At 41.1% G+C, this 15360-nt stretch overlaps 1 protein-coding gene across 2 annotated transcripts in view; it reads left to right on the forward strand.

Annotated features, from left to right (window-relative positions):
• LOC124407210 (lachesin-like) overlaps positions 1–15360 on the forward strand; it is a 137127-nt gene that overhangs the window by 104739 nt on the left and 17028 nt on the right. For both annotated transcript variants that reach the window (XM_046883098.1, XM_046883099.1), the window contains exons 3-5: positions 8773–8876; positions 9295–9502; positions 10178–10333. In XM_046883098.1, coding sequence (XP_046739054.1) covers positions 8773–8876; positions 9295–9502; positions 10178–10333 — 468 coding nt within the window. The remainder of the gene's footprint in view (positions 1–8772; positions 8877–9294; positions 9503–10177; positions 10334–15360) is intronic.

Genomic DNA, 15360 nt, shown 5'->3' on the forward strand with positions numbered 1-15360 from the left:
CCATCGTCGTTTATACAACGGGACAAACTTTCGCCCAGATATTGCCGTATCTGCACCTTAAATCGGTTCCTGCGTAGTTTGCGCACTTAAATATTATACGTACGACTACAGTTATAACGTTTTCTACCCACAGTGGAACAAACGGTGTTACAAGCAGCGTAAGTAAATAACTCAAGACACGCGTATATGCGGCTGCACTCAAGAGAGTAATTCACCGGCTCAAGTTTTGCTAAGTGGTATTTCTTCCCGCGATCTGGTCTTTCCGTATAGATACGTGTAAGCCTTGGCGAGCTTTTTCCCCGCGTAAGAGAAAGAGTAAGGATCAATATATACATGAGAAGAGATGGCCTGTATCGGCGAATTATACACCGTAAGAGAAGAAGAATAAGAAAGCTTCGTTAATGTAACGGGATTACTTTCTTGATTGATGCGAGGTATCGATTTATCGGACACGCGTGTCAGCCTGTGAAATTCAACGCCGACCATCTGAATCGCGATGAATAATATAGCAGACAAAATGGCGGAAAAATAGGCTAAAGTCAAGGTATACAATTTATGTCAGGACACATATATTCCTGGAACCGCAACGCGGAAATCTTAGGCACGGAACTGCGTCTATAAATCGAAAATTGCGCATAGCTTTCGCGGTCTTGACTTTTGAAAGGTAACTCGTAATTTGAAAGCCGGAACAAGCATTTTACTCGATCTAAGAATTCTCTTTGCTGACTCTTTGTCTATGCGAGAGGGCGTAGGCTCCTGCTGCCGCAGAGTGAGTTTCGGCATGCAATGATTCTAAGTGCCCCTTTATTTGCTCTGGCTCGATCAATACGCCGTCTCTATATATACGGAGAGTGTTCAACATCATGTGCGTAGAGCTGTTCGCCACGATAAAACTCCGTCCGCCTTCTTGAACGGTTCTACAATTTCCTCGAACTACATATTCCGCGTTTTTCTTCCTTGGTTCGGCCTGCTGTCATAATTTAACCCGAACGGGAGGAATGACTTTGACACGGAATTCCCGGATACAGATGGAAAGCTTGAAGGACGCCCTTCCACGGATGATTCCTTCGTTTGTCCTATATAATTTTGTATAACATCTATTTTTCCCGTGACTGTCTCCGCCGACGCGAATTCATGCCATATATGCAAAAAATAACGGGGATGGTTATGATACGGTGAATATCGTATACCTGGCACAGGTGGGTTCGTGAAATTGGCAGGAATGTGCAGGATGAATGACGCGAATCGTGAATAACTTTGAAACTCACTTTTGCGTATAATTTCACAGAATATTGTAAAATCGGAGGTCCGTGAAACGATCCGTCGTTCCTTTCTTCAGCTGTTTTTTTCGCTCGACGATCACATGCATCGCGTCAGGCAATTAAAATACCAATTTTTGTAACTCCATGTGTCAATGGCGAAAAATACATTTATTTTTCTGCACGTGTTGAGCGATATCTAATCTTATTTTTCCACCGAGTAACACGGGAAAAATATTTTTTAAACGTCATTATATTCACCCGGAAAAAACACAATTAATTCGCGTCTCGTGCTTCCCCTCAGGCGAAAGCAGCTGCCCTCCTCAATGATGCGGTACCTGGCCTACATACTCTTATACTCGTACACCTACCTACACTTATCTGACGTGACACACGAGAAGCGATTAATTTGACTTGCTGCAATCGTCCCGAGAGTTATTATAACGTGACGTTCTGCCAAGACACTTGCGCGGAAACGGTGGCGAATTTTAAGAGTACCTTATACCCGGGTTTAAAATAATATTTCACCCCTTCGGTGGATGTGATTATTTAAGATCACGAGATAGGGTGATGGAATTTTTTGGCACACCACGAGGACGCCTGTTCTTAACATAGACAAGGCTGGGGGCGGTCTCGAGACACGTCCCCGCGAAATTTGATACCCATGAAAGATTGATGCGCCGGTGAAAACGCCACCTACCGTCTAGCTGTCGGAAAACTCATATCTGACTCCTGCACCTCGTCTCGCTCCACCTTTTTGCCAATTTATCCGCGGTTGCGATTGCGAATAATTCACATCGCCATGTGACTGTGCAGAAACGATCAATCGGGAATCTTGCAGCCTATTTATAGAGCCTATAGCTTACTCCAGCATGTAGAAATCGGAGCGGGTTTAACAAACGGAAAATTGCACCAAGTCCAAAGATCAAATAAGCTGAGGAATAATTACCTCATTATTTCTCCCACTAACGGTGTTTCGTAGAAATCTTACCAGAAGTCAGATTCTAAAAATAGGAATCGAGCAGGTGAAAATTGTACAAGAAACATTTCAGAGAGAGAGAGAGAGAGAGAGAGAAAAAAACAAAAAAAAAATAGAAGCCAAAAATTGGAAGGACACAGAACAGGCGCTATTTTCACATCATGGCAGGAGTCGTATTACATTTTGACAGAAGAATACCTCCGAAGGTATATAAGGTGGAATAGGCGGGTAGGTATATGAAAAACGTTGGTGAAAATTGGCAGTGCGCAGAGGCCACTTTAGGCAGCGATAAAAGAGTGGAAATTTGAGCGTCAGCCGAACAGGGGAGAGACAATATCAGGAAAATCCACGCGTAGGTACATACACTTCAGCTAGCATATATATGCATCCTTATATTCGGCTCCTATATCCAACTCCGGCGACATGTGTGAACGCGAATATCCGCAAGCAGCTAGATTCGTGATAATAATAACACGAATGAAGCCTAAATTGCAAGCCTCCGTTCGATGTTAAATTCCGCGCAGTAGTAAATGATGATAAACACTTGAGAGTAACCGCATCGTTTCAATCCGCTGATTGAATTCACCCTCCCGATATCTCGATCAAATGTAGCTAGGTCACAGCTGCGGTATCAATTATAAGTGGATGAATTTCTCCGCGCAACGTCGATCCATCAATCAAAGTATCTGTTCGTAATGGTGCATGGTGTGGCAAATCTAGTACGGACAAGAGATGTGGAATACTCAGCCAGCCAGTAATTCGGCTCTCGCTATAATATTCCGGCGAATTGTTCTATGCTGCAAACAGCCCGCAGGTGGGTTATAAGATTGAATTAGTAAAAGGCGCAATTGTTTCATGGTTCCTTTTACGGCCGGCTTTAATAGTGGTCATTTTTCTTCTCTTATTATTTCATGCAAAACTTTTCCGCTTCGCGGTCCTCTACTCCTCGTTGCTTTAATTGGTTCTTTTGTTTTACAAAATTAGTTACCACGAATGAATATTATTCGTTAAATGTACTGGCAATCTTTTGTCTCCCCTGCATCAGCTGGTAACTTGGGGGCCAATTATAATCACGCGCAGACCTTTTAGTCACCGTTTCTTGCGACTTAATTTCTTTAAAACTTGGCCAATAATCACGTCTAAGACGGGGGACGGGGGGTTGAAACAAAAGGGAAAAAAACACCATAACGTCGTTTGACGGGTATCTTTATAAGTCATCGCGCATCGGGAATGTACAAAAATGAAAAGGGGCTGAAAAATTCGAAAGGAATGTATAATTCAATGCAAAGCTACGTTTTTTACTACCAAATCATTTCCGCGACTACATCCAACTACAAACGTACAGAAAACAAGCCAAAGAAGTTGCGAGTATATAATGAAGCTTCCCCCTCCCTTTCCTCCCAAATATACTCGGCTTATTGCCGTTAAATTGCTCTACGAGTTGGGCGTCGTTTGAGGGCGATATACGTACAAAACGAGTCGCAAGAAAGCTTTTGGGGTAGTAGCAGGAGCAGCAGCAATAGTAACAGCATTCATCGAGACAACGTGGTAATTTTTTACCGTCATTTGTCTCGTGAGAAAACCCACGATTCTCGTGTTCGTCGGTGTATATACATATATACTACTTATATACATATAGGTATGAAATAATTAATGCGATGGGATATACGGACCAGACAATTTCACCCTGCACGCACGCGAGACGTCACGTGTCTGCTATTATACAGAAGTTATTAAACACGGTATATTTAACCCGAAGAATTGCTCCGGCAGATTTGTCATTTTGTCAGCGGGCGATCATCACCGCGGTGAAAGAAATGCTGCAAGAATTACTCTTCGTTTCCTATTAAGGGAAGCGACGAGGCGGAGACGACTGTGGAAAATATGCTAGAGGGTGGACACTCTTCCGGCAATTGATATTCGGCAAGGACTCTCGAGGCTTTAATTGAAGGGACGTAAATTTCGGCAAATCACCGACTACTGACATTTTGCGTAGCGTGCGATTCGACAAACTACCAGAAACACTCCTCGGCAAGTCTTTCTGTCCGGTTCTCTTTCATGTGTTATAAAACTGATCCAACTGTTCCTTCTAAATCACGTCTGGAAGACGAGGATTGACATATATTGAAAATTTAAATATGGGTCATGCATAATTTTTATTGTTTCATATTCACGTTGAATAAAAAATTTTTTGCGACTTGCGATTAATCGGCTAGAATTTTTCTCGCAGCCTCTTTCGTAACGCCCGTATTATAATAGCTCTGCATACATATGTTCCACGAAATACGTTTTATCGTTTGTCATTTTGCCTATTTTAACAAGTTACCTGTAAAAGACGCACGGGTATAAATTCTACCCAAGAATTTGCATAAGTTTGAAAAATAGTGTTCCCTGAAAGTAATGGTTAAAGAAAAAGCCGCTCGTTTCCTCAGAATTTTTTACTCGAACCTCGCCTGCTCCATACATCATTCCGTCTCCCTTATTCGAAATCATTTCACCGTTTTACATCGCATCCCGCGTAAACGTCGATGTAAGGTCAAATGCTGGTATAAAGTGCGAATGAATGACACGTGTCGAATAATCGTTCAATTGCTGTAAGAATCATCGCAATTACGAAACTTTCCAATCGTGATGAATTCATACATTCACAAAAATTACACAAAAATTGGAGTATCGTCGAATCAGAATGAAAAATAGTCCTTTAAAATCCAGCGATAATCAGAATCACTTGTTGGATAGCTTACACGCACGGTGTAAATTTGCGGAAAGCACAACTTCCTCCGTAGAAGCATGTGTTTCGCACCGTATAAGTGCAAAAGAGATGTAATAAGTGGAATGGGTGAACTGACTTGGTTGGATATGAACGTCTTGAGAACTGGCAGAGAGTGAGTTTTTTGCTCGAGGGAAAAATATGTGAGGAAATTTGGCGGTTGAAACGTAAATACCTTTTTTACTTTTCGCTTTTTTCCGAGGAGGGTCATAAAAACGTTGGCCCCTTGCTCCCCTCGTTCTCACTTACACTTTTCAAGGCTCTCACTTTCACTCTGCAGTGGCTCCGAGTCTTGAGGAATCGCGCGCTTTCCATTTCCCCGCACGCTGTTCGTAAACGCAGACAAGCTAAAGCTTAGGGAGAAATTACATTTTTCCAGTTGGTAGGTAGGTATGTATTCGCGGTATGCGTTAAAGAGTTCAATTTCATCCCTCGCAAATAAACGTGGCTCTAAAGAATAACGCGCGAATTAAAACTTGCGCTCGCTATTCTCTTTCTTATAGATCCACTTTCATCGGCGACATGAACAACAGTTCTTGCCAAATTGTGATAATAATAATAAAATTTGTCTCCGAGTATGGCATACGAATATAATTATCCATAGTCGAATTTGCAACTGAATTCATTGTGAATTCTATTTGACATTCAATTCAAAACCGTATGTAAAATAGGATTGGTAATAAATGTGCAAAATTCTGTTTGACCCGCTTTATATGCGATGTAATTTAATCCCAGCACAGCCTCCAGCGCTTCGAGATTAGATTAGCAGTATCGCATCCAATTTGCACTAATGATCGATTTGAGGCAAATCCATTGTCAGAAAAGTTCCGGTAAATCCGATTCCCCGCTTTTTTTCGCCAAATGAGCGAACAGTTCGGGTTGCAGGTGGTGTGTGCTTCGGGCTTACTGGTCCACGTAACCGGCTCTCGATAACTCAGAAAGCTCACGAGGGTATCTGACTGCTGGCGTCTCGATGATAAGACGGCGAAATCGATAGTTTGCGACAACCTCGAGCAGAACGAGCGCGATAAGGTTTAGGAAACGGTGCCAAGAGGCGGTAATTTCGAAGCGGAATGGCTGCGTGTCCTGTGTCGTCCCACTATCCCCTCGCCAAGCCCGCTTTTTATGAATCCATGCGTTATTGAACACTCTTCTCAGTCGAAACTTTCAGATAACGTTCGTCACCGCGATTGACTTTGATTCGATAAAAACATCGCATTAAAAACTGAATTATAATGACGTTTATGAGTAGAAAATTTAACCCTGCAGCATCTCTTTCATCTCAATCGTCACTTCTATTGTCGTGAAACACAGAAAAAAAATCTATTCTAACGTTTGTATAAATATTTCGTCTTTATAACGAGCTTGACATTTTATACCTCGGTTATGACTCAGCTTTCGGACATTATTTTTCAGTTTTCACCCCCTAACTGCTGCGCCAATTCTGTGAAGCACACATCATTTCAATGATATCGCCGCTTTGACGTTGAACTAACGAGACGTACGTCTTTGAGTACAATCGGAAGCTTCCTGTTCTTTGTACAACGGATACAACGCCATGCGGTGCTTCCTTAACGATGCTGCACGATTATATATCACTTTTACCCCGAAGTTGTTACCCCGATATTCACTGAGTTACCATATTTCAATAAGTATTTCAAGGAAGAGATTATGCGTTTATCTGTTTAGGATAACAGAATCTCGATCGGCACTGAATATTTTTCTTGTCACGGACAACTGCCTAATCTCGAGCAACTAAATGTACAAACTTTCTTTATGTCAAGTGATGTATTCCTTGTCTTATTTCTTTTTAGTGAAAATATTACTCTCAAGTGATTAGAAAGCCAGTGAATTGAAACAAGGTTTTCCTTGTCATTATTTTCACGGTTAAAGTTCGAATTAATATTTCAAAATATTTCGATAATTAAATACCTGAAAAAACACACACGCGGTACGAGTATTTCACGGAACCACCAATTGCTAAGGAATTAAAAATATTTTTAAAAAGTATAATAAATATCAACATTCGCACGGATCAATCCATGTTTAATTTATGATAAAATTTCCTGCCAGCTATTATATAACGAAAGAATTTTATCGAACACACACACGTGCCCGTATAATAAATGAATTGTTAAATTGTCGTTAGAAATTAAATTTTCCGTAATTTATGAAAGGCTCAAGCACAACAACATTTACAGCTCGTATTTCATGGTAGCAACAGGACGCGCCGCTCGAATCCTTCCTTAATTACACCACCGGCATAAGCATGCCGAGTAATACGTTGTATCACCGAAGTAGAGAGTGCGGGGCAATTTGCATTCGCTATTTGTGTTCGCGTGAGTGTATCCGCAGGCAGAGACTGCTGCAGTAGGCGTTCTTTATTGGGTGAATATTCAGGAGGGATAGCTCCGAGAAAGTGAAATATTTTCTGTTATACCTTTCCGTTTGCCATTACGAACCCTCCCCTCCCTTCCACCGAGCGGAGAACCACGCGGGGCAAAATATTCCGACAATAGCTGAACGGAATGTAGGTGTAGGTATACCCTGCATCCACGTTGCGTTGTGCCGTTCTTCGGTAACAGATTGAAATATTGGCTAGTAATTTGGAAGAGCATCCGGATCTCTTCATTTTTCATTCATGCGCAAACTAGTATTGCAAGCTGACGTGAAGGTATATTGCCGTTCGGGCTGCAGCGATTGAAATATCGGTTTGAAATTGATTAGTATTGGATCCTGAAACCGAGCATAGAGAACGTTGGATATGCTGACGAGGATGGGAATAATGGCATGCTGATTAATTGCTGAAAAACTTTATGCCCGGAATGCCGGATGACGCATTTGAAGAAAATCGGTAGACGCTTTCGCAGTTATTTAAAACAGTCGAGTCTGTAATAAAAATTTGTTAACCTCACGGTTTTATCGGAAACGATTCATAGCAAAGTGCAGTTGTAGATAATCGACTCGGCTATTACAAATCAAAAGCGTCTTTTTGACGATTTGACAAAATGTGAAGAACATCAAGTTTCATTGAAAAATTCCAGTCGAGTATCAACAGCATGATTCTGCTACGGTTTTCGATACCAGTACATTGTTCACGTATTTTTATATTTCATAATTAATTTTTCGGTACTAGTAAATTATCGAAATTTTTTCAGTCTTGAGTAAATACTACTGATATCGAACTGATTCGTGTGAATTGTCAATACAACCAACTTCAGTAACAGCTTTTCGATACTTGATTTGAGTACCTTTTATATTCGTGTAAGATTGAATTCGACACATTTTAACCAGACTGTACATGTGATTTACATGGGCTGTTCGTGGGTCGTTTTGATAAATAACAACACGATGTACTACACACTTACACGACGAGGAATATTTATCCTCATTTCCCTGACATCGCACCGGACAAAGAAAAACGTACTTCTCTTGAGTGTGAAATGATTCGTTCGACTACTTCCGGGGAATGGATTCCGTAGAAAATCGATACGGTTCCTTTACTCCTTAATGTGTGTACCGAGTTGAAAGCCTGATGTCATCGTGATATATTCTCAAAATACTACCTATACTAAATATTTATCGTCACAGAAAGCTAGACGCGGTGCTTCTTGCGTGCAACTGATAACGATCGACTCAAATATTAACATTCTTTCTTCTACGTCTTCGTTTTTTTATTCCTCTCACGCCATTTCTCCGAAAGCATTTAAGCACATGTGCCATATAATCATCTAACACGTCGCGTGAATTTTCTCTGTTTGCAGAAGTCCAGTTTCCAAGATTCGCTGAGCCAATACCTAATGTGACCGTAACAATTGGACGCGATGCTTTGCTCCCCTGCGTTGTCGACAATTTGCGCAACTACAAGGTAAACCCATTCCCAGTGCACATGATATGTATATGCAGCATTACTTTTAACCAGTACAATACGCGGTATTTTCTACTAAAAAGCCAGATACCGACTTTTTGGATAGTGTAAAATACGGTAGCATTCAGAAAAATCCTTTATATACGGCATAGTTGATGCTACAGTAATTCCGAAAGTTGAATGAAACAGTTTAGAATTGTTTAGAGTATCGTTCATTTTTCGAATGATTATTTTTACAGGTTGAATAAACTTTTTAACTATCGATGTTTTCGTACGAATTTTTCGAAATAATACGTAACAGCAGCGCGTGAACCGGAAGTTTTTTCGCTCACGACGGTGACTGCATCTGCGTGCAGGTCCGTCGGGATAGAAATGAATCCCGCAGGCGTATAACATTCGGGTAATTCGTTTGTTGCAGGTGGCGTGGGTCAGAGTCGATACGCAAACAATTTTGTCGATTCATCACAATGTGATAACGCAGAATTCGCGGATTTCGCTGTCGTACAACGACCACAGGTCCTGGTACCTGCAGATAAAAAATGTTCAAGAAGTTGACCGAGGCTGGTACATGTGTCAAGTGAATACGGACCCGATGCGAAGTCGTCAAGGCTACCTTCAGGTGGTGGGTAAGTTGATTCCCAAAAAAATTTCACGTGTCACCGAGAGACGAGAAAGCTTTCCGCCAGGTAAGGGAGGGCTGAGGATAATAATGAAAAGAGGTAGAATAAGAAGAAGAAGAAGAAGAAGAAGAAGAAGAAGCGGGAGAAGAAGGAAATGAGAAAAATACAAAACCGAGAAAACTCTTTCGAGTCCCTGTCTGCGTCGCGCTTAGATTCTGCCCCGCTTTCTTCTTACACGATAAGCATTTTTGATTCCCCCCCCTACCACCGCATCATCTTACGCCCGACCGACTGCCAATCGGTGATGTCAAGTGTCGAATTTGAATAAAGCACAAAAGAGAAATATCAAGTACATACATATATTTGCCTCTACTATATATATATATATATATATATATAAAATATACATTATACACACACACACACACACACACCTATACATATATATATCTATATATACACCAGCTGCGTATAAGGTATGGTGGAAAATTCCGCTCTGTGAGAGATGGAAAGAAAACAGCAGAGGAAATCAACGAGAGAGAGTACATAAAAAATATCTTTTTGTAGCGGAAAAAAAATAAAGAAATAAACAAGTCCTTTTCATATACTATCAAAGCGTGTCCCCCTCCCAACCCCCCCTGCCCCCCACTTTCTTATTCATTTCCTCTTTTCTCATTGCAGTACCGCCATCGATCGTCGATAAGGAGACCAGCACGGATATGGTCGTTCGTGAAGCTTCGAACGTCACTTTGAACTGCAAAGCGGTCGGCTATCCCGAACCCTATGTTATGTGGAGACGTGAAGATGGCGAAGACATCAATTACAACGGTGAAACAGGTAATTTTTTCAACAACAAAATGGCAACAATGTACACGTATACGTTTCAACTATCCGTATATAGTGACATTTACAGTAATATTTAACTCGAGAACGGTTATTGCTTTTCCATTACTGTTGCGATAAAACTGAGAATACGTATACGTATGATAAGTACGTTTGTCCAGAATAATTTTTCAAATATTCATTCACCGCTATCTTGGTCTCGATTTGAATATTACACTCGCATATTCAGGTTATCATTAATTCATAATATCAGATTACACAGTTGACGGATAGTAAATGTTACGTATTACCAATACAGACTGATTGAAATCTGTTCTATTGACCCGTCACGCGTCAGCTTGATGATATTAATGTATTAGAATTGAAATCGACGTTTCGATCACTTGAGTCTGGCGTGTGGTGAAACACGTTGGTATACAGATTGGGGTGAAAGTTCCATCATACTTATAGCGATGCTCAAATTTAGCTGGGTATCGGTATTTGTTGGATCGATTGTCCATTAATACACACCGCAACGCTATATTCTCATCTCTCTGTATATGCTAACGTTTCACAGGCTGTTGAGAACTGGGGTCAGATTCAACAAACTACAATGTAGCTGCGGGTCGATTAGTCTTGTGATATAAATCCAGAGGGAACGTTGACGAATATGAAGCCATATTCGTCGTTTTACCATTTCTAATCGTTAGTTTATTCGTATTCGGCATACTTTTTTGTGTTCGGTTTTTTCTTTCTAGCTATGAACGGTCAATCGCTTGACTCTAGCGTCAAACGGCCAAAACGAGATAGGTTGTACCTACCGCGCACGCATATACGTACCACATACGTTCGATATTTTATCTTTTCAAATATCTTCCTTTTTCACCATGATCGAAGAAGAGAGACCATGAGTAAAAAATCTCGATGAGTTTTGTAGATGTAACCAGAAAATCTAGATTAAGTTACCATTTTTATTCTTCTTGTTTACGTTCACGCGTACTAAATTTATCTGTAACCATTCCAATAATTTAATGTTGGCATAACGATAGATTAATCTTGAAGCCCACTCACTTAACTGAAGAAAGGCAGTGGAAGGTAGTGAAAAAACCAAAAAATTTAGAGATAATAACTTTATAGATTACGTTAAATAGCCACTCGTACCACGCTTCCTTATGATTCCGAAAATATTTAAGCCGTGACTGTTGTAACGATATACACATATTATGACAAAATTTGCTTTTAAATATGAGACATGAAATTTTTAGTATCGCCGGCATGAATCAGATGCAATGTTAAAAATTTGCCCCGCTGGTTCAACAGCCGGAATTAACGTTGGCAAAAGTTCTTCCTTTTCAAACAAGCTACAACACAGGCGACGTTTACTTTAAATCAGCACCATCTTGTGACTGAATTTACCCACAGATGTTATTTTTCAATTAACCGGGCACGCGTGACCACACATTTGTTATCACGCGATCGCCTTTCGTTAAAATTCACCCCAGCGTTCGTGGCGGGTGGCCGGTGTCCTGCAATTTGGGAATTGTCGTTTCAATATCACCCAGGACCTCGCCAGGCATGTCGGAATTAATTACGAGGTTACGCACAGCGATTAGATCATCTTGTTGGTTCAATATCCTCGGGCACCGAGAAATCTGATCCTTACTCAAAATGTTCAAGTTTAATTAAACAACCAATTCACCGCTGATCAGCCACTAAGCTTGACAAAAAATCATCTTAATCGATACGCATTTGGTAAAGGCAACAGCTTAAGGTTTGTCGAGAAATTCGAATTTAGATATTCGCCAACCGCCGATATCGCAATCAATTATTGTTTAAAAGTTCAGCTGAACGTATTTTAATTGTTTTACTAACTCAACTAATTACCAGACCATTTGTAGTTCGTTCACATGTTTTGCAATTGAATTTTATGATCAACAATGCTTTGATTAACGGCTGTCGTTGTTGCTCATGTTTTACGTCGGAAGAGAATACTTCTGATTTTCAACAAACGTAAATGCAAATTTACGAGGAAGTAAGCTATGCGACAATTTATTAATAACGCCTTTAAGTATTCATTCCATTTCCTGTTTCCCGTAGTTGCAGCGTTTCTGACTGACTGGGATGTGCCTGCAGGGTATAATAATGTATAAAGTTCTGTTCGATATTGATAAAAAATGTATGCATAAGTAGGTATTCACTTGACTCGTCTGAGTTTTGCTGAACTCAACAACTCCGGAATTTTTGACGCTTGACAAATATGTACACGGAATATATATGTATAGAGCTGGGAGCTGTTTGCTAGGGTTATTACACTCCGCGCGTACGAATCGATAGAAATTTCTCGCTTCATCGATATCTGAATATGTAGAATTCTGCTGCGAGGCTTCCTTTTTGCTCGGTCAACAGGTTGTGATCGAACCAAGGGACGTGAATATTCCATGACCCACGCACCTCTGCCATTCCGAAGATATTTTTATTTTCGGTGTAAAAAGCGAAACTTCACTTCTGGGAAAAGTAAAGCATCGAAGATCAACGCGAGGTCTGTCTCAATTCCATTCGCGTAATAAAACGTATTATTCCTCCATGTGCACGTGTGTACTTTGTACCATTGCAAATAAAATTGCGCCTAATTTTCCGTAAGTGTGACGTTTCCACCGTATTCACATCACCCAAGAACACATTCGTACGCTTTATGAAGCTTGGACTGAAAACATAAGCAAGTGAGAATGCGTGATCGATTAATTCTGAATGAATATTGAAGGTATTAATTATCCGCGAAGCTTTTTTCCTGGTTCAATCACCGGCATCCGTGGGTACGCTATGATTTATTAATTGTATTAGCTGCGAGATAAACAGGAAAACGTTCCACCACTCTTTTCCTACTTCCTGTCGTTGATAGCGATACTCATAAATTATTGGTGTGCCAAATCGAGTCTGTACGATCGTTCATGGTTTTCCTGCGGTGTACGCCGCAGCTAATGGTTAAATGGAGACCAAATAGCGTGGATTCATTTTATATAAAATTCACCATTTGCCCGGTGTAACTAACAATTTTCGACTGCACACCTCTAATTTTGTTAAAATCAAGCCGGATAATAGCTCCGAGTCGTTGGAAGGTGGCGTTGGATCCATCTAACTGGTGATTTTACTTTCTAGATTAACATTTTTTCTTTTTTTTCTCTAACGTTTAAAATTTTTTCGACCAGCAATTTATCGTGAAGTTGATGTAATTATAACCTTTGCAAATAATGAATTTATCGACGTTTCATAAAATCTCTCATTCTGATAATTCACTATTATGGTGATTTTCTGAATTTATTCGAAATCCCATGACCATAATAGACATAATTTTCTGCGAAAATTCATGTCTTTCCAAGTTCAGTAGAACAACAATTTTTTCTAATAAATGAATCTATTTGTAAGCCTTGAAATCGAATTACACTGAACGGCTTAAGTACTTATTATCCTCGCTTTACTGACTCTGCAGGTAGCTATCGCTCACCTCAGGAGTGAACAGATGAGGGCTGATTCCCAGAGAGATAATATGAATGAATTTTAAATTTGTCTCACTTTGGCCGGCGGATGATTGCAGCGGTGCGTCTGTGAGCGTAGCTCGCTAAACGGCAATTTGCACCCCCTTCGAGGCGAGGCTGAATAATTAAACACCGTTCTCTCAAAAATATCAACTCTGTACACACACACACACACACACACACACAGCTTACAACGCGTGCCTGTTGCCAGACACGTAGATTCGCTAAATGACAAAGAGAAAAATGATAATCATTTAGCACGTGTAGCAAACGTCAAAATGTGCTTTCGTTGTGGGGCTATATATCACAAAAATTGTTTCCTACATTCTTTCGCGAATCACCATAAATCATTACACGTGAATAATTCATCGGCGGTTCTTTTTTCAATCTAAACCATTTGCTCGAGCAACGCGGTTTGATCAGGGACATGAAAACATTCTCCGGAAGAAAAACATTTCAACGAAACAAATGAAAAACCTTCTGAATTTAAAGGTAATGAAAATGAGAAAGTGACCTTTTCGCACGTAGCGTATTTCTTAACAAGGAGGCCTCGAATGAACGGATAAAGGCGTAAGCAAAGTGATCGAGAAACCCCCGCGGAATATCAGAATTTTCATCTTTTGCCAAGAAGCGTTAACGTCACGGACACACATACCGTGATTATCATAATTGAAGGAAAAACCGCGACGTCGCTTCGCCGGCTGCGCGGATTCGGCACGACCGGATATCCAGAATCCACGGGTGGATGTGGTTGGAGCGGCTCGCTCTACGGTTCTGCTAACTGATGTGTTGGCCTCTGGGGCCCGAGGGGCGGCTAACGCCATTACTTCCTGCCCGATAGCCTCCAGACACCCTCGCGGCCGGCCTGCTCTTCCAGTCCCGACAACCCTTTCTCGGGAGAACGGATTCGCCGATTCACGCGCGCGCTCCTTCGCGGCGAGCGCAAACCCCGCCAAGAATAACCGAGAAAAAGAAGAATAGCTAGCGAGAGGCCGGGTTGCCAGAAAGGGGATGAAGGGGGAGCAAATCGAGTTTGGTGAAACTATCGCGGGGTATGTGTCTACGTGTGTACCTACGTCCGTACGTAGGTGTGTACTGAGAGGAAGAACTTCACATCGACGTACGAAGGATATAGCTCCTGCAAATATAGAAGAAAGCAATCGTACTATTTTCTCTAAACACAACGGACTGCGCGGGCCCTCCTAACACAAACATAACAAGTTTCCAAATACCCAGTTCCGTTTGTTTTCACCCTACATTTTGTCTTCCGGTGGTAGCCAGAAGCCTACGACACGTGCGTCAAACACGGTATATACTTGTAGGTACGTACACGTATACTGTGTATAACACACATGTACGTGTGCACCTATAACTCCAGCTGTTTGCACTAGGAACAAGTGCTGGTAAGTCATCGCAGCAGGTGTTGCGGCGGTATACGTACCGTAAGGAATAGACCCGCTGCAGCTTCTTAATCGCGATGCAACTCTGTTCTCCTTGGTCGTTTAGGGG

This window comes from Diprion similis, chromosome 6 (assembly GCF_021155765.1).
Source record: "Diprion similis isolate iyDipSimi1 chromosome 6, iyDipSimi1.1, whole genome shotgun sequence".
NCBI classification, from domain to species: domain Eukaryota; kingdom Metazoa; phylum Arthropoda; class Insecta; order Hymenoptera; family Diprionidae; genus Diprion; species Diprion similis.